Source organism: Carassius auratus, unplaced genomic scaffold, assembly GCF_003368295.1.
Source record: "Carassius auratus strain Wakin unplaced genomic scaffold, ASM336829v1 scaf_tig00021008, whole genome shotgun sequence".
Taxonomy (NCBI): domain Eukaryota; kingdom Metazoa; phylum Chordata; class Actinopteri; order Cypriniformes; family Cyprinidae; genus Carassius; species Carassius auratus.
In genome coordinates, this window is record NW_020525078.1 from 483,747 (window position 1) to 505,048 (window position 21,302).

A 21,302-nucleotide genomic window follows, 5' to 3' on the forward strand; every position below is an offset into this window, starting at 1 on the left:
CCTCTCAGACTTTGTACAGGTAAAAAGCTCATCATGTCGGTCACATCACAGTCCTTCTGTCCTCAGATCAAAGACAAGCGTCTGGGAAAACTCATTACTGTCCGCTCACTAACGAGCTCATCTCAAGCCTTTGAAGTTTCAAGAGATCAGATCAGATTTAGTTAAAGGGACAGTCTGCCAAAAATAAAAGTTCTGTCATCATTTGCTGATCTTTGTGTCGTTCCAGACCTGCGTTTCTTAAGGTAGAACACAAAAGGAGATATTTAGCCGAATGTCCAGGCTGCTCATTTCCATTCAATATGGAAAGGAGATTTCAAGCTCCAAAAAGGACACTAAAACATAATATAAATGGGCAATAAACATCTAAAACAGGTTTTGTGTGAAACACACTGAAATTTAAGCCATTATTTGCTAGCTTATGGCTTCAGAAAACACATTATATAGTGCACAAGTATGTTATTTCATTGGACGTTTAGGTTCACTGCTAGAAAACAGTGAAAATACATCAATTAGGGTTTTTGGGGGGGGTGAAAAAGTTGCAAGCCTTGCATAAAATGTCAAATAAAACACTTTGACCTCCTGAGGAAGATTTCCAGCTCCAAAAAATGACAATGAAGCATCATAAAAGTGGCTTATGTGATTATTACAAAACATCTAAAGTAGGTAAAATAGGTTTGTGTGAGAAACGCACTAAATCTAAACCGTTATCGGCTAGCATATGGCTTAAAAAACTTAATACGTAGTGAATAAGTCTTATATCACGTCGTTTGATATTGAGATTTACTGCAGGAAACAGCAAAATCACACTAATTCAGTTTTCTGCATAATAAAATCAAACAGTGCATATAACATTTCAAGCTGACCATGAAACATCACAAAAGAAACATCATAAACGTCATAAAATGTGAGGTTTGTTGTTTGTTCAAGTTGCTAGCGTATGGCTTCAGAAAGCTCACTGTGTAGTGTCCAAGTCTATTTTTATGGTGCTTCTTGTCATGTTTTCGCTCGACAGAGATTGTATGGAGAAACTAGCATTAACATAAAAGTGAGTAATCGAGGTCCAAATCTTGTGTTTTGGATAACTACTCCTGTAACAGTTTTTAGCCCGATAGCGAGATCTCGTAGTCACTGAGGGACATGTGTTGGTGTCCCACCTTGCGGACGTTCTTGGCGTTGGTTATTCGCGCGGCGATCTCCACAGGTTTCTCAAAGTACTGCACCAGAGCTTGTTCGGTGAGCACCGAGGCCAGGAACTGCTCAAACGTGATGGCCCAGTCCTTATCGACGCTGACGCTGTGAGGCAAACCGGCCCTCCTCCCATGATGCCCGGCGGCCGCTGCGCCGCTGCGTATGAGCACGGTGTCCTCGGCGATGTCCTCGCACTGAAGCTCGTGCGAGCCGGCGCTCAGGACAGAGTAGGAGGACACAGAGGTGTCGTCGTCGGAGAGGAGCATGGCGCAGGACGTGGCCGTGTCTTTGGGCGAGGAGTCCTCCGGCTGATGGCGCTCCTGCTTGCTCTTGCTCGGGACAGGCATGCGCTCGTCCTCGTTCTCCTCGTCTGTCTTGTGAGCCGGACTAGAGAAGAGCTTGCCCACCTCTCCCATCTCCAGCAGCAGGCTGGTGACCGTGGCCGTGGCGTGATACAGCTCCTGCTCGCTGGGGTCTTCACTGAACATGTTGTAGAGAGTCTTGCACAGCTCGATGAACTGGCTCTGAAGAAGCAGAAACAACAGATGCTTTGGAAGCGTAATAGGCTACAGATTAAATGGAATAAGTAAAGTAACTATTACTTTATTACAGTAAACAAAAACTTTTATTTTGGATGCGATTAATCGCGATTAATCGTTTGAGAGTACTATTTTAAATCAAACAATAAATATATTTTAAAGCTTTTTTCCTATGATTTGATCTTTTTATTTTTATACTCTTTTGCTTCTTTTGGTTGATGTTGTTCAGCTGATCATGGTTTTTATCTTCTGGAGCATCAGCGAGCTCTAGTTTGAAGCTTCTGTAATAGTTGCATATGAGTCCCTCGGATGTCCTCAGTTTGAAAAGACGGATCTCAAAATCATAGTCATTGTTGGAAAGGGTTCAAATACACAAAAGAGGAAAACCAAATAATTTGTGGGAGCTGAAGGATGCATCTGAAGAACAGCAGACAGTTTCACTGTTCAGGACAAACAAGGGACTCATGAACAACTATCACTAAACTAAATAAAAAAACATAGCTTTGAATCGTTCAGGTAACAACACAGTATTCAGAATCAGGGGATGTAAACTTTTGAACAGGGTCAGTTTTTTTTTTTTATAAATTAAACAGTTTTCTCCTCTTGTGGACTATACACTATGTAAATATATTTTATGTGAAATATCTTATTCAGTTCAGTACTAAATAAACAATAACATGCATTTTTTTATGATTCCCCTTATCATATACTTTAACGTATTATTTTGTTAAAGTAATTAACATTTAGCTGATTCTGCACGGCGTATGTAATATTTTGACTTCAAATGTATATAAAACCTAAATTATATAAAGTTGTACCTAAAATATTTATTCATTTAAAAATAATCTATACTACTACTACTACAACTAGAATTAATAATAATAATATTGTTTGTTACTATATCATTTTTTTATTATTATTTCATTAATAATTCTTGACAATATACATGAGTTACTGCATATTTTTAACACATTTTCCATCGACAGTTTATCAGGTTTATATGATCATGAATTTTAAATGTCTCTTCATTTAATTCACATTTTTGGTCTCATTGTGCAATGCACTTAGAAGAAAGAAAAGGTTTATTTTCTGACTCTGAAGTGTCTTCCCTCGACCTTGGATGGGTTTTGAACAGAGAACGATGTTGTTTTAACAGGAGCTACACTGATGAAGTCTCCCGATGTACCTGGTTGAGTTTGGGCAGGTCCTTCATGTTCTCTAACTTTTCTTTGGTCTCCTGGTTCCACAGGCGCATGTACGTGCGGTAATCTGGAGTCTGCATTTTCTTTACTACACCGAAGACAGAGTGTTGCACATTTAAACAGCTCTCCAACATCAAACATCAGCTCTGATTCAAAGAAGAGGATGTTTTCTCCCACCTCTTTCACTTTTAAAGGTGACTCCTACAAAACCTTCATCCTTCTCGGCTCTGTTCTTCTGGTCGAGGCCTGTCAACGAGAGGTCAAAGCATCAGCACCGGTGACCACAGTCTCTGGACTAGGCATCAAGCATCATTTACACAGTTATTTCAGTGCAGCAATCTATTCTGTGTGAGCATGCAGGAGTACCGCTGGAGGTCTCTGGGGTGATGTCCTCAAAAAAATACTGCGTGGCTTCACACGCCGAGTCGGGCTCCTCCTGCTCATGATGCAACTCTGAAAACAACATCAACATTCAGTCTCTTCTAGAGCTCAGATTTCAGATAATAACACCTAATCACAAAACATGCAACTAGACATTATAATTAAGCTGCATTTCCTTGAGTCTTCTTTAAGGATCATTCTTTTTATTAGTTGTTAAATTTGACATGTTTGTGACAACGTAAAGTAATTGAAAACATCCATCTTTACTTTCAATTCTGCTTTATATCCATATTTCCGCTCACAACTAATATTCTTACAGGTATCATGCATATATGTGCAAAGGCAAACAAGTCAATATGAAAAGCTGAAAATAAGTCTGAACTGTATTCATTTCTAGCACCATGTTAACAATGTTTCACACTTTATTTTCTCTTTTACACTCACCTGGAAGTACGTGAATCTTATACAGAAATTTGAGTTTTTCCGTCAGGTCACCGTGACACAGGACACCTAACAAAAGAAAGCAAATTAATCATTTTAAATGTGTATAAAATCAAACAACTTTATACACTATATGTAGTCTGAATTTAAATGTTTTTACATTTTTAAATAATATGCACATATAAATTTATTTTTACCCTAGGGTCCACTTATAGATTTTTGGGTCAAAATATAGCTTTTTTTTTTTTTTTTTTTACTTCAAAATCAAAATAAATGTCTTTTTTTTTTTTTAAATGAAATATTGCATTAAGTAAGTTTATTATAAATAATTAATCAGTGCACATCACTTTTTTTATAATGCATATCCCCTCATCATCTTTAACCAAAATGACTCTCCCTCCCTCTTGCAACAACATGTCTTCTCTTCTGCAGTGATCCAACAAGACAATCCATTCCAGAAGGATCAAGATTAAATCCTGCCCTGCATTTTTCTTGTTCTAGAAGCCGTTATACATACATACATACATACATATACATATACATTATATATATATATATATGTATACAGTACAGACCAAAAGTTTGGAAACATTACTATTTTTTTAATGTTTAATGTTTAATGTTTTTGAAAAAAAGTTTCTTCTGCTCATTTTAACAAAAATACAGAAAAAAACAGTAATATTGTTAAATATTATTACAACATAAAATAATAGTTTTTTTATTTGAATATACTTAAAAAAATAATTTATTCCTGTGATGCAAAGCTGTATTTTCAGCATCATTACTCCAGCCTTCAGTGTCACATGTAACATCCAGTCTATCACATGATCATTTAGAAATCATTCTGATATTCTGATTTATTATGAGTGTTGGAAACAGTTCTGCTGTCTAATATATTTGATGAATAAAAGGTTCAAAAGAACTGCATTTATTCAAAATAAATAAATAAAAATTCTAATAATATATATTCTAATAATATATTTTCTTTACTATCACTATTTATCAATTTAACATCCTTGCTGAATAAAAGTATTGATTTTATTTAAAAAGAAGAAAAAAAAAATTACTGACCCCAAATTACTGACCAGTAGTGTATATTGTTTTTACAAAATATTTATATTTTAAAAACATAGCTTTATTTTATTTTTATTTTTTTTAAACTTTTTATTCATCAAAGTATCCTAAAAAAAGTATCACTTGTTCTGAAAAAATATGAAGCAGCAGAACTGTTTCCAACTTTGATAATGAATCATCATATTAGAATGATTTCTAAAGGATCATGTAATAATGATCCTAAAAATTCAGCTTTGCATCACAGAAATAAATGATAATTTAAAGTATAATAAATTGAAAAACAATTATTTTAAATTGTAATAATATATCACAATATTACAGTTTTTTTCTGTATTTTTGATCAAATAATAATAATAATAATAATAATTCTTTACATTTATATAGCGCTTTTCTAGACACTCAAAGCGCTTACATAGTTAGGGGGTATCTCCTCATCCACCACCAGTGTGCAGCATCCACCTGGATGATGCGACGGCAGCCATAGTGCGCCAGAACGCCCACCACACTCCAGCTTACTGGTGGAGAGGAGACAGAGTGATGAAGCCAAACAGCAGATATGGGGATTGTTAGGAGGCCATGATGGTCAGAGGCCAATGGGCGAATTTAGCCAGGATGCCGAGGTCACACCTCTACTCTTTACGAAAGACATCCTGGGTTTTTTAATAACCACAGAGAGTCAGGACCTCGGTTTAACGTCTCATCCGAAGGACGGTGCTTTTTGACAGTATAGTGTCCCCATCACTACACTGGGGCGCTAGGACCCACACAGACCACAGGGTGAGCACCCCCTGCTGGCCTCACTAGCACCTCTTCCAGCAGCAACCTAGTTTTCTCAGGAGGTCTCCCATCCAGGTACTGACCAGGCTCAGCCCTGCTTAGCTTTAGTGGGCAACCGGTCTTGGGCTCCAGGGTGATATGGCTGCCGGCTTGATGAGCAGAAGAAACTTCTTTCAAAAACATTAAAAATAGTAATGTTTCCAAACTTTTGGTCTGTACTATATACATATATATAAATGGAAAGAAAAGATTGCACCTTCAAACATGGGATTGGTCATGATAAAGTGCACTCACTGAGGCCGCAGATGAACTCTCTGAAGTTGATGAGTGTGTCTGCGTTGTGGTCGAGCAGACGGAAGACGCGCAGGGCCAGGTCGTCCGTGTGTGTGCCGCAGGCCCAGGGGAAGAGCAGCGCAAACAGCACTTTGAACTGCTCCAGATCCATGCGGTACTGCTCCAGGTACGGCAGGCTCGGGTCGTGCCGGCTCATGGGGTTACTGGTGCTGCCCCAGTAACAGCTGGTCAGATGCTCAGCCTGACGGTCACAGATACAGGACACTCATGTTACACAGTCAGTTAAAGTGAGGGCAGTGGTCATAACTAATGTGTTTCATTTGTTTTACTGTCTACCAGGCACACATATTTCTTATATTCATAAAACTCAACCATCTGCAATATATTAACACACACGATCCATCTATCAGATCCTGCATTATCTGAAATCACAGCACCCTCGCTGTAAACATGCTACTGTACGGCTGATTCATGACCTCATCATGTGATGTGACTGACCTTAAAGAGTGAATAGAGCTCCTCCAGCTCATCGATGCTGAAGGGTGTCTCCGTCACGATGGTGCGCACCTGCAATCAAAGATATTAAGCTCCCAGATCCTCCGGATGAGGGCTAATACTACACTAGTACTGTCTGATTACCACATTGCGTTTGGTGGTGTCCTCAATGGCCTGGATCACTCTCAGCCTCTGTTTGAAACGCATCTGCTCAATCACATCCGCCCGGATGGAGCCGAACTTCTGCAGATCACAGTGAACATCAGCAAACACGCAACAACACGTGAACACACTTTATGATATAGAAGCTGAGACCTGGAGCTGAACGCACCTCATAGGAGCTGCGCACCAGTTTGAAGATGTCCACCTCGGGATGAGGCTCGCCGTTATCCGTCAGGAGAGAGTGAAGATGAGGGATTGGAGGAAGAGTGCTGTCCTTATTGGTCACGCTGTCCAGATACCTACAACACACATACACAAACACACACACACACACTCATATGAGACAGCAGAAAGAAGAAAATCTGCACCATCATCATCACCGTTTCATACATAGATCCTGCCATTCCATATATACTGTAGTATACTATAAATACACACACATATACCCTGTTTAGTACACTATATGTGTGTATAAGTATTACTGTACTGTATGTGTTTGATGTTTTGTTCTTATGTTTATCTGTGACCGTGATTACCTGCCAAGGGACCGCGGATAAAAACTAGACATTGGCTAAATTCAGTACAATGCATGAAGTGGAAACATTTATGTTAAGATTGTACACAGTCCCTTTTCAAATAAATATTTATTAATAATAATATACACACAGACTACGGAAAAATCCCTTTGTAGTACACAATATTTCACAGTATAGTCCCACACTATACACACACATTACAATTTAGTCACTTTGTAGTACACTACATACTAAAGTACAGTCCCTATGTAGTACTATAGTCCCTTTCTAGTATGCTATATAGACATATTACATCATAGTCCCTTTGTAGTACACAGTACACACACACACACACACATTACAATTTAGTCCCTTTCTAGTATGCCATATACACATATTACATTATAGTCCCTTTGTAGTACAAATTACACACACACACACACACTACAATTTAGTCACTTTGTAGTACACTACATACTAAAGTATAGTCCCTATGTAGTACTATAGTCCCTTTCTAGTATACTATATACACATTACATTATAGTCCCTTTGTAGTGCACAGTATACACACACACACACACACATTACAATTTAGTCACTTTGTAGTACACTACATACTAAAGTATAGTCCCTATGTAGTACTATAGTCCCTTTCTAGTCACTTTGTAGTACACTACATACTAAAGTATAGTCCCTATGTAGTACTATAGTCCCTTTCTAGTCACTTTGTAGTACACTACATACTAAAGTATAGTCGCTATATAGTACTCTACATACACATACATGTACTACACAACAGTCCCTACACATTCAGACTATACACTCACTATGTAGTATATAACATTCGCTTAATTCGCAGTATGTTATATACAGGGTATCTTCACATTTTTTAACAGCAAATTTAATGACTTTTAAGACCTTTTTAAGTCCTCTAAAAGGAAAATTTAAGACTTTATCTAAACAAAAAAAAAAACAGGAAAATGTTCAGTCCGACAACACAGATTGATGTGGCGAAGCATTAGTGTGGCACAACACATCACAACCACGCTCAAGACAGGTCAAAGGGGCGCGGAAACTTTTATACCAAGTGCTGATTGACCTTACAAACCTTACATGGTTGACTATGTATAAACTTTCAGCCTTTAAGGTACTTCAGGTAATTTCTAAATTCTGGCCCCTCATAGCAGTTTGAAAAAGACATGGAAGACAGCCCCAGGACATTACAAAAGCCATTTTCATCATACTTGATCTAAATTATGGTTAAATGTTGCTGCCTAATAGCCTTGAGCTGGGTTTAGGGGTTCTCCCCCAAGAAAATGTTGTTCAGGGTCTGATTAGTGTTTTCTATGTCATTTCAGACACAGATAAATGCAAGCACATTCAATAATCTATGCATAGACCTAATGAATGACAGACAATTGTAGGAAAGATCAGGATCAGAAATTTATTGCATGTTCCAGTTGTAGGAGATCCACGACTTTCCAATTTACTGTGGGTCCATCCATTGACACAGAAAGCATGTTCCTTAAATTAAGTTCCTTGGTGCCCTCCTGAAATTATAAAAAAATAAAATCAAAACAAAGTCCACCTCAAGAATGATAAAATGTTCATTCACTTCTCATGACTTGTTTTCTAATCATGCACATTATTAGCAGGTGAAGTTAGCCATGGTTTCAGAAGACTAAAATGGCCTGCATTTTTACATGCATTAGGGATGATCATTAAGCCAAATATGTCGTTTTTTTTTTTTTTTTAATTGGCTAAGTGGTCCTTGATTTGAAAGAAAAAATGTTTGAGAAACAAGTTTAGCCATAATAGTGAATGCTCACAAATTGGGCCTATGTGATAGGGTTCAGTGTCAACGTTGTTAACCTAAAATTGAGAAGCACAAAACAGATATTTGGAGTCTAATTATGAACTGGGCTACATTATTTAATTCAATTCAATTTTACTTTTCACATAAAAAATATGCAAGAAGCATAATGCATATTGAATGCTTTATACAATAAAGTTATTTACAGCACTGCCTTCCATCCATAATGCAGTAGTCCTATGCCTAGATGTCACCCACCCACACATTTTTTTTTAACTGATTGGCTGGGACAATATATCGATGCATTTTGAATCGAGAAATTATTCTGGATCGATTCCAATTTTTCTGAATGCATTTCGATTCTCTCTCGAATCGATTCTTAGTTTAGTTTTTAACAGCAGATGCCACTGCGTGATTTATATGCCTTACACACACCACTTGAACCTACTATAAAATAATAATTAATAAAGTTCGAAAAGGTTGAAGCGAAGTACAAGGGTGTTTGCAGTGGGGCATTTACATTAATCTCGCGTCATTAAAGCAATATATCAATTACATACTCAGACTCAGCAGAACCGAGCAGAACTCACGAGCGCTCTTCGTCGTGAGCATTTGAGTGTTCGGTTAAAAACTAGCCTAGAGCGCCATCTGCAAAAACTAAGCTCAGAATCAATTCGCAACGCATTCGGAAAAAATTTAAATCAATCCAAGAATTGTGACGCATCGATATATTGTCCCAAATATTCATTAGGAAATAACAAAAACACATGAAGCATTTTAACATATTCAAATAATTTTAAATGTTACTTTTAGAGTCTTACCTTAAAGTGCTCCAGCAAGTCTTCTGCCGTTGAGGGGCTCAAAAACTGAGAACCAAGATAGCGAGACCTGACAATCGTGGTCTTGTCCACAGCTTTATCGTCTTTGCCCATGCTTGCGATTTCGCAAACTGCCGTGGTGGCGAACCATCAACGCAACGCGTTCATCAATCACTTACTCGTATGTCACCTATGGAATGATGCAGGTTGCACCCACGAAGTGCTGTCCCCAAATGTTGCGCTGGTCAAATTGCGGTCGAAAAAATAAATAAAAATGACGAGTCGGACATGAAATTTAAGATCCCACATGAAATTTAAGACATTCATATGGAAAATTCCAGGATTCAAGACATTTTAAGACCTTAAAAATCGAAAATTGTATTTAAGACATTTCAAGACTTTTTAAGGACCCGCGGGGACCCTGTATATACTATCCCGCTTATGACTTTGCAGAACAGTACATCCTTTATGCAGAACACTATGCATACTACAACACACTCATTATGAAGTATATCACACTAGTGTGTGGTTCTCCTACCTGCCCAGGATGGTCATGGCCTCTCCGTCATCTTTGCAGCTCAGCAGCTGATGGATGTTAGCGTCGAGCACCGACAGCGCTAGCTGGAAGATGACCTTGATGCCCTCGTAGAAGAAGCAGTCGACCACCACCACGGCGCTCTCGAAGGGCATGACGGACAGGAAGAGCGTGAGGAACCAGGACAGAGAGATGGTGGAGATGACACTCAGAGCCTGCATGCAGTCGTACAGCTGAGGAACGTAGACGTGAGCCAGCTCCTCGAACACACCCTGGTCCACCAGAGCACCTGAGACACACACACACACACACACACACACACACACACAGACACACACACGTTTGTTTTTGTGAAAAGTGGGTTCATCCCATAGGCGTAATGGTTTTTATACTGTTCAAACTGTATATTCTATGGCCCTACACCTAACCCTAACCCTCACAGGAAACTTTGTGCATTTTTACTTTCTCAAAAAAACTCATTCTGTATGATTTATAAGCGTTTTGAAAAATGGGGACATGGGTTATGTCTCATAAGTCACCCTCTCCTTGTAATACCTGTGTCATACCCATGTCATTATACAAAGTTGTGTCCTGATATGACACAAAAACAAGAGCACACACACACACACACACACACACACTCTCACTCTCACTCAGTGCTCATTGATCTCCCTGGAGATTAACTGAAATCATGAAACATACATAATTCAACATCAATTCATTAGAAGTTAAATTTTTTTACAAAAAAGTTGTCAGGTATGTATGAAATACTGAGGTTTTAAAATCTCAAATTTAAATCTCAAACAATTTTTTTTTTGCCTAATTCTGTTTTCCATTGAACATTTTGTAGATTCTAGTTTAATCGTTTAAGTAAATGAAAATTTGAAAATGTAATAATTTATAACACCTTTTACAATTAATAGGGCCTATTTTATTAAAAACATTGTATTTTTTCCAATTCAGTGTTTTCCAGATTCCATTTTAACGGTTTAATTACATTAATTACATTTTAATAATCAAAAAGCATGTATAATCAACTCAATTTATTTTTACAAAAACAGCGTTTTAATTTTTTCTGGATTCATGATTTAATATAAACTTATTATCCAAAATAGTGGTACTCAATTGAAGGTATAAAACATAATAATTTAAAATGTTATCAGATGAAAATTCCTTTCACTTTTTGGCAAACAAAGTGCTGCATAACAGATATTTACACAAGAGAAAGAAACACAAGAAAGGAATTATGTAACTTTCTTAAAAAAGTTTAATTATTATTATTATTATTAACATTTGCGAAACAAAATTGTTTCATTGGACCATGATGAGTCCAATTTTATTTAATTTTAAATTATTTTATTTTGTAATTTATTTATGCCTAAATTTCTTCAATTTAATAAAAAAACTGATATGTGCAGAAGATCTTATGTGGTTGAACATTCACCGATACTAGTCCATGTGGTCATTTGATTCATTGTACATTTGCTAGTATTGAGTTACGCATCCAAAATCTGGCGGCTCGCTGATGCACTGGAGAAGCAGGAGGATGCAGGAGCTCACCTACGACTCTGGTGTTGTAGTAGTCGGGAAGCATGCGCTCACATAAGGCCACCAGCAGCCAGAAGGCCTCTTCCTCTTTAGCGTACAGCAGCAGGACGGAGGTCACGATGTTCATGGCCTGTGGAGGACGACAGACTGGCATTATGAGCAAGCTGTGGGTGCACTTACTGCAGACGGTGTGTTGTTGTGCTTCGCACCTGGCAGTAGCCGATGTTGGGGTTGCGGAAGGCGTACGCAGTGAGGACTCGACGCAGGGCAGCGATGCCCATCTCGTTCTGAAAGGCTGGATGCTCTGGAAGAGAGCGGTGCAGGTCTCTCTCGATCTCCTCGGTGGCCAGATTATACTTCCCCATCGACTTCTCCACCAGGTCCTCATAATAACCAGGATGAGTGGCCATCTCATTAATCGCCCCTGGACACACCAATATACACACTTAACAGCAGCAATGTCAAACAATTAATCACATCCAAAATAAACATTTTATTTACATAATATATGTGTGTGTATTTATTATGTTTATATAAGTGCACACCCATACCGTATTATTCGGACTATAGGCCGCATCAGTCCAAAAATACGTCATGATGTGGAAAAAAAACTTATATAAGTCGCACTGGACTATAAGTCGCATTTATTTAGAACCAAGAGAAAACATTACCGTCTACAGCCGCGAGAGGGCGCTCTATGTTTTCAGTGTAGACTACAGGAGCAATGAGCAGCATAGAGCGCCCTCTGGTGGCTGAAGACGGTAATGTTTTCTCTTGGTTCATTTCTCTTAGTTCATTTCTTTTGGTTCATGTCAAATTAATTATGATAAATAAGTCGCACCTGACTATAAGTCGCAGGACCAGTCAAACTATGAAAAAAAGTGCAACTTATAGTTAAATACGGTGCATGATATATTTTTAAAATATTTCCATGCATATATTTATATTAATATAATTGATACTATATATAAATATTTGAAAATGTATAAACGTAACATATCTTTTTTAAATATATACATGCATGTGTGTGTAGAGATATATGCGAGTAGTTCAACATAAGCGGAGCTGCTTTAAATCAAGGGAAGCGTGTAAATTCGCAAGTTTCAAAGTAACTACAATCCCGTGATTTCATCACATTGTAATGTTGCTAAACTGTGAAGGGAAACAAAGCAGCTATTTGTTTACTACCACAGTCATGTGTTTCAGTTCCCGCACTGGTCTAGACAGCTTTGAAGTGTGCATGTGTGACTCTGAATAAGGCACTCATATCTAACAAACAGGAACCAGTACTGTATTAGACACACAGATACGTGCGCTGAACCACAAAACAACCGCACAACAAAACAGGTGCATGCACACGCAAAAGAGAGTAAACACCTTTCAACATGCTCAGATTTTTGTTCCTGGTCATTTTTTTGTGCTGATAATTGTTTTTTGCATAAAAGTGCAATAAAATATGTTCTTGAAATTCAAACCTTTTATTTTCATTATTTATTATATTATATATATATATATATATATATATATATATATATATATATATATATATATATATATATATTATTTATTATTTTTTCCAAAAGGTAATACGTAGTACTATTTAATATATATATTTGAACAATAATTGGTTGCATAAAATACATCATGCTCCATGCAAATTATATTTAATGTAGTCTGGATCATATTTTCTTTTCCTGCATATTTCGCTCACTTTTTGAAGAATGAGGTTAACACAGTTTATTCATCTTGGCATATCTATGTAATCTGACTAGCTTCAACCAAATGACAGATAAATGTAGAAACTATTTGGCCACAGGCTCTCTGATATCAACAACACCAGATATGAGTAGACAGAAGGTGATAAGACTAATTATCTGGTTAGTTCGTTGTATTTATTTGCCTGAATCCAGTCTAGTTGTTCTCCCTGCTGCGTCTGTCTGTTGTGGGACGCATGACTCACCAGAAAACAGGAGCCAGAGCTCTCCTCTCATGTTGTCCGGGATGCCCTGCAGCACCAGCTCTTTGGTCTTCTCTGTGCGGTACATACACACTCCCTGGCCGAACTCGGTGAAGTGATTCTTCCAGGCCTGCTCCTTCAGAAACTCTTTAGCCTGAAAACATAAACAAAGAGTATAAAGAGAACGACTCATCTGCTGCCCTGACTTCAACTTCACAAGTGCTGATGTAGGAGACTCGGACTTTAAAAAATAAGCACTGGCAAAGAAGAGAAGCCAGCGAACCGTGAACTTCATTAACTTTCTATTCTCAAATTTTAAATGTGGTGCATTTAATGTATACAAAAGCTTTAGATTAGACAACCTTGCAAGCAAATATGACTACAATATTATTCTGAATGCAAAATGTTTAAATCTTTGCAAGATTAACATGCATTTCTCTATCATGCACTGATCCTGTGACTAAATGAACACAGTCTAGTAGTTTTAAAGCGAATGACTTGGATAAGCAGGTTTTCAGGTCATTTGTTGCAGGGTCAGCAAACTAAATGAACTGTACATGGCCTCCTCGTCAGTTGCACTTCCTGTGTGTGTCCTGTTAAAATAACTCGATAACCTGCATCTGACTTCAGGCTTTGACCTTTGACTGGACGAGGTGCGTTCAGATGCTGATAAACACACACCTGTGACCGCACCAGGGCTAAAACCTTTTTTATGACTTTAAATAAAATATACGTTAACTGAAATACTATATGAAAATAATGAATAATAATAATAATAATAATAAGTATATATAGATATTTAATTCATATTTGTATATTATTATATTTATATAATTATTTTATTTATAATATAATAATAATAATAATAATAATAATAATAATATTTATCAATATAAAATAAAATAATATTTTGTATATTATTATACATTTATTATTTAGAAATGGTTATGTAATATAATAAAATACACGTCAACTGAAATACTATATGAAAATAATGAATAATTAAAGCTGCAAGCAGCGATGAACGGGCCCTCGCACACGGGCTCACCGGCAGCGAGTGGCTTTAGTAAATATGTGAACGGTGAGAAACATGCATTTAAACTCATAAATATAAGTGGAATATATCAATGTTTATTCCATATATGTGCCAATCTTCCTGTTGCCAGCAGGTGGCGCTATCATTATAATGGAATATTGGCCTTCAGATGTGTTCAGGGCAGGACTCTTATCGAACATGTGAAGTTTGGGGAAGATTGAACATTTTATGCCTCAGTTACAACAACTTCTCTTGCTGTGGCGAGACGTCAAATTTTGTCATGGCGCCATGGACACGCCCTTTAACAAAAACTCAAGATCTCCACAATTTAACATTGCTCAGGCCTTAAGATTAGACTGACCACAAAAAATACATTAATGTCAAAAGATTTCTAGGAGTAGTTTGTCGCAGCGTAAAACATTTCACTTCCTGTTGCCAGCAGGTGGCGCTATGACTATAACTGAATATGGGCATGTAGCTCTCTTAAGGGCAGAAGTCTTATCTAACATGTGAAGTTTGGGGCAGATTGGACATTGTATGTCTGAGTTACAGCAACTTCCTTTTTCATGGCGAAACATCGAAATCTGTCAGGTCGCCATGGACACGCCCTTTAACGAAACCTCAAGATCTTGGCAATTTAACATCGCAAAGGCCTTTAGATTTAATGGACCAAGTTTGGTGGTGATCTGAATAAATCTCCAGGAGGAGTTTGTTAAAGTACATCCCCTGAAAATGGCAAAAACAATGCCAATTTTGCAGAGAAAATTCTAAATAACCGACTTCCTGTTGGGATTCGGATTTCCTACCAAGAGACTTTGTGGTAGGTATTTTGTAGGTATCTACCAATGCATTTACTAATGTTAAAAAATGAGACATTATTTTAATTTGTTACCAAATCCTTAAGTAATTAAAAGTGTTTTGTTATAAATTTATTGACCTATAAGCATTTGTGAAATAGTTCTGCTTGTATCACAGCTTGGTCGTCATCTGTGAGCTGAACAGTTTTACTGTTACATCCATGAGATTATATAAATTCAGATTAATGTCAATCACAGGGTGTCAGAGGTCAGTATCAAATGAGTTTGAAATTATGGACCCACTTTATATTAAGTGGCCTTAACTACTATGTACTTACATTTTAATTAATAATTTAGTACAATGTACTTATTGTGTACATACATGTTTTTACATTGTACAAAAACTACATGTAATTACATCTGTATTTAATTTCTGTAATTGCATTTATAAATACACTGTTGACCCATACTTTACACCTTAACCCACCCTTAAACTTACCCATACCTCCAACCCTCTCCCTAACCTTACCCCTATCCCACCTCAATAGCAGCAAAAGTGTTTTAAAATACAATATGAACACAATAAGTACATTGTACTTATTTTTTTATGTAAGTACATAGTAGTTAAGGCCACCTAATATAAAGTGGGACTAAAATTATTATTTGCAGCACAAATAAGTATTTTTAGAATTTTTTTTTATAACTGAAAATGTCAGAAAAGAATAAGGCCTAAGATATTTCTTAAGCTGTAATGAAAACAGCACAATTAGCAACAACAACAACAACAAAAACAATTTAAAATAATATTTTTTTTTCTGGTGATTAAAGAGATGTTTAAGTCCCTCTCTCTCTCCCTGTCTGTCTGCCACTCAGCTCATGCCCATCCCCCACTCACACTCACACACACACACACACACACACACTCAGTCAGCACACATACATTCCTCAAACAGAGGGACAGAGTGAGATGAGATGTCTGACAGTTTTTTAATTTTCTTTTAATCATACAGTGTCGTAAAGTCATGAAACTATGCATATTTCCTCAGAATGATTTGATCTCTGTATGAGAAAATGCTTTTAAGTGTTTGGAAGCTGCAATTTAAAAATACAAGACAGTTAATGATTCCTTTTTTGACTGTCATTTCAAAAAATCACCACGACAAAACCGTTCAAGCTAACCAAAATCCGTTTGCAATTTAAGTTCCTCAATGTTTTTGCAACATGTAGATAAAGTTTGGTGAGTATAGTGAACTTTTCCTCTGAGGAGTATGGATTAAATCACAGCTCAATTTTTTTTCAAAAATCCATATTCAAATCAAAATAGCCGACTTCCTGTTGGTCATAGCTGATAACTGTGAATTAGAAAGTTGTCCATCTTGATAAGAACAATATACGTACCGAGTTTGGTGTCTGTAGCTAAAACTAACCCCCCCACTTTTAACAAAAGGTGGCGCTATAGAGTGCCTCTTCCACGCCATTGTAAAAGCTTTTTCCATTGTCTAGCTATCAATAATACTGATATGTGTTTTGAGTTTCATGTAAATCTGAGGTTGTTATCTGCCTCAAAATCACCATAACAGAATATTCACGTTTGACACGTTGCCATGGCAACAATATATAAGATATCAATATTCCCACAACAGGTTTACATCGGCCATGTTTTGTCATTATTCTGATGAAGTTTGAAGCAAATCGAGTAAAAATAAGATGCTGAATTCAAAGCATTTTGAAAATGACTCAATTTCCTGCTGCCAGTTGGTGGCGCTATAAACGTTGACTCTTAATAGTCACATGTATACGATCGGTATCATACTTCGAACAAACCGATGAAGTTTGATCAAACTCAGGTAATGTATGTGGATGTTATTAGGCATTTCCTGTTTCTAATTTTTTGCCCTAAATTCAACGCCACGCCACGGGCAAACCCTTCGAGATATCAAAAATCCCCTCGCAATTTTTCATCCCCAATGTCTTGAGCTCATGTTCACCGAGTTTCGAAGCAAACGGTTGAAAGTCCTCAGAGGAGTATTTCAAATTCCAGAGCATGCTTTTTTTAAACAGCCCTGAATAGCTGACTTCCTGTTGGGCGGAGCCTATGACATAGAGCGCAAAAGTTGTTCAGCTCAATGAGATCTATAAGTGTACTGAGTTTCATATAAATACATGCAAGTGTGTGTGAGCTATGGTTTAAGGTTTCTGACTGTGTTCCAGGGGGCGCTGTAGAGCCCCTGTGCCACGCCCGGGTCCCAGCCTCTGTGGCGTCCTGATGGCCGCAGGTTCCAATGTGTGTGCCAATTTTCAAGAGTTTTTGAGTATGTTAAGGCCCCCAAAAACCCCCAGAAGGTTCATAAAAAATAAAAATAAATATAGCTGCAAGCAGCGATGGCGGGCTCAAGCCACCAATGCCATCGCCACCCCGGTGGCATCAGGTAAGCTGTGCCCAGCGGGCACATGCATTCACAATATCCCTCTGGCAGTGAGGTTTTAAAGGATATGGCAGTTAAAGGGTTAATCCGAATCATCTAGACTTTAAAATCACATTCACAGAACAATATATATATATATATATAACTTTAGTAACACTTTACAATAAGATTCCATTTATAAACATTATGTTGACATGAACAATATTTATATAGCATTCATTCATGTCAGTTAATATTCCAAACTTAAACATTAAAACATTGTTTTATTGTGATTTTTTTCCAAGCACATTTTACCAATTCCAAACCATATCAATCTTAATAACTACCATTATTTTTTATTTAATCATTTATGAGTGCTATACAATAGTCCAGGAAAGCTGGAAGAGAAAAACTCCTTATATTCATGTGTGCAGAATTATTAGGCATGTTTTCTTTTACAGATGAAATGCGCTAAAAAAGAGTTTTAACTCAAACTGTAAAGTCGAAAATTATGAAATACCCATGATAAATATCAAACACAAATGCAATAACAGAAATGGATAAGTTAAGACTTGACCATTGTACAAAAAATGCTGACTGGGTCATGAGGTCAGAAAAGAAGAAGAAGAAAAACAGGTCAAGAAGAACTGACAAAAAGAATTGCAAAATAAATAGGAATTAATGTGAAGATTAATTTTTAGTCAATTCTGCAAGACAGACTTTTCAGGAAAGGAGGTGGAATAAAAATGAGCTCCTAAATCTTAATCCCGGATTCTGGAAGATATATTCCTCAAACCATCGAACAAGAGGAGGTGGTGCTGGTCCTTCACGAGTCACTCTAATCAGTTCATAAAGCCTATATATAAAGCCTTAATATTTAGTATTTCACAATACTTCATGGTATTCTAATTAAATCATTTTTTGGAATCTTAGATCTCTCAGAACCTGACACCGAGTAATTCTGAGACTCCAGGAAAGTGGCAGTTCTGTAAAATGTTGGCGCTGGAGACTAAATGTTCCCTGATAGTTTCACACCTAATTCACTTAACACACACACAAACAAACACGCACACACACACACACACACACACACACACACTACCCACTGTGACAGAGGGACAGAGTGACATCAGATGTATGATAGTTTTTTAATTTTCTATCATCCATATAGTGTTGTATAGTCATGAAACTATGCATATTTCCTCAGAATGACTTGTCTTCTATGTGTAAATTTTTTAGAAGTGTTTAGAAGCTGCACTTTAAAAAAATAAAAGACATTTACTGGTTACTTTTTTACTGTTATTTCAAAAAATCACCACGACAAAACCATTCAAGCTATCCAAAATAAATTTGCATCTGTTCTGTAAGATAAATTCTTTAAAAAGTGGTAAAAGAGGATGTGGTGCTGATCCTTCAAGAGTCACTCAAAACGTGTCTGTCCATAAAGCCTATAAAGAATTATTCTTAATATACAGTTCACAATATTTCAGCTTGTTATTCTAATTAAGTGAGGGTCATTTTATCAGTAAAATACATAAAATTCATATTATTTTTCTTTGAAAGATTTCTATAAATGATTTAAATCATACTTGTTTCTACAATAATTATTTAAAAGTAATCCTATACCTCCATCTGGTGGCCTTTATTGGTACTAAGAATTGCAAGCTTCATTTATAAGTTATGATAGTTTTAATTTTATGCTGGCTCTTGAAAATGATAAAGCTATGAAACTTACTGTGCTTCCTTCAAATGATGACTTCGACGTATATAAAAAATTATGAAGAGTTTGGAATGAAAAAATTTAAAGATATAGTAAAATAAGTATTGTATTTTTTTATGTTACTTTAATAAATCGCTATGGCCACACCATTTAAGCTATCCTAAACCCATTCACAATTTAACATCTCAGTATATTGGCTTCATGTTAAAAAAAGTTTGGTGTGAACTACTTGTGTCTTCTTGGAGGAGTATGAAATCATTTACAGGCTGATTTTATCATAAATCCACAATAGAATTTCTGAGTTCTGTATCTATCTGTGTTGTTGTTTGTTTATTTTTATTTTTTTATTTTTCATAGGAAGATAACTGATCCTTTACTCTCCTTTTTAATAAATGTGCTTATAAACCAAAAACAAGCTATTTATAGCTGTATTTATAAACTGCTTACTACTGACTATTAATATTGGGACAAGGCTTTATAAAGCATGAACTGACTATTTACTTTTTGAGTTTGAAATTATTATTTGCAGCACAAATAAGGTTTTTTAGGATTTTTAAAAATCCCTAAAACTGTCAGAAAAGGATAAAGCCTATTTCTATGTGAGTGGCTACATTTATTTGTTTTCATAACTATAATGCATAAACTATGAAATTATACAAAAATGTATAAAAAAGTACAACAGTTATTGTTTTCCAATGTTTTTTATTAATTTTTTTTTTTTTTTTTGGATTTACATTTAAAAAAATTAGCCTACTGCAATCATTCTAAACAGCTTGAATAAAACCTGTTAATATTTATTATAGACCACTGTAACTGTGTATAATCTAACAAACAAGTTTATTATGAAAATAAAAGTGTGTACACCAGATAAATTGGACGATAAAGAAATTGCTAACAATAGTATAATAGAGCATGTTTTATGTTTTTAGGCGTTTAGATGCAGAAATGGACAAATCAAATGTAAAATAAAATGTAATTGATTTAATTAAATATAGATTCATTCTTGTTAGAGCAAAATAATAAATAAATACGTACACACATTAAAAAAGCAGCCAAGATGAATGAATTTCATTTTTTATATAGATTAAAATTGAAGACAGAAGCAGCTGGTATATGCTGTCACTTAATATTCAAATCCAGTAGATCCACTTCAGATATATTTCCCAACAGTTTATGTTCACGTGGCTGTTTTCGTTTATATTCGCTTAGCTATTATGTGTTTTGAAATAATCTTGTCCGTGATGTGTTCGACGAAAGCCAGAATCCTGCAGCTCGAGAGATATATGTTATTCTGCCAGTCGCGGTGTCAAATAGTCTTGCACACTTAAACGAGTCACAAACACCTGCATTTAGCTCTTGTAGTGTTACAATGGGTTTATTGTGTGCATTTGTGGTAATATTTTATTTAAAAAAGCTCTTAAACAAGAATAAATTCGTTTGTTTTGAGCTCGACACTGTACGCGCTGATCGGAGGCGTGATTTCAGATAGGCAGCCACAAATATTTCATTTTCACACAAACAGTTCAAAAACATCTGAATTTAGCTCTTGGTGTGTTCTAGTTGGTTGATTGTGTGATATCGCTGTAATAATTTATTTTTAAAAGC

The 21,302-nt window shown here is 36.3% G+C and overlaps 1 protein-coding gene across 1 annotated transcript in view; it reads right to left on the reverse strand.

Annotated features, from left to right (window-relative positions):
* Nucleotides 1–819: 819 nt before the first annotated feature.
* The window catches only part of LOC113076716 (TBC1 domain family member 9-like), a 36,097-nt gene continuing 15,614 nt past the window's right edge, over nt 820–21,302 (reverse strand). The window contains exons 9-21 of the mRNA XM_026249407.1: nt 13,743–13,893; nt 11,992–12,206; nt 11,795–11,912; nt 10,238–10,523; nt 6,723–6,852; nt 6,536–6,634; nt 6,395–6,463; nt 5,897–6,137; nt 3,755–3,820; nt 3,296–3,382; nt 3,107–3,175; nt 2,914–3,017; nt 820–1,712 (exon numbers count right to left, since the gene is read on the reverse strand). Of these exons, the coding sequence (XP_026105192.1) occupies nt 1,101–1,712; nt 2,914–3,017; nt 3,107–3,175; nt 3,296–3,382; nt 3,755–3,820; nt 5,897–6,137; nt 6,395–6,463; nt 6,536–6,634; nt 6,723–6,852; nt 10,238–10,523; nt 11,795–11,912; nt 11,992–12,206; nt 13,743–13,893 (2,247 nt within the window). The 3' untranslated portion in view covers nt 820–1,100. The remainder of the gene's footprint in view (nt 1,713–2,913; nt 3,018–3,106; nt 3,176–3,295; nt 3,383–3,754; nt 3,821–5,896; nt 6,138–6,394; nt 6,464–6,535; nt 6,635–6,722; nt 6,853–10,237; nt 10,524–11,794; nt 11,913–11,991; nt 12,207–13,742; nt 13,894–21,302) is intronic.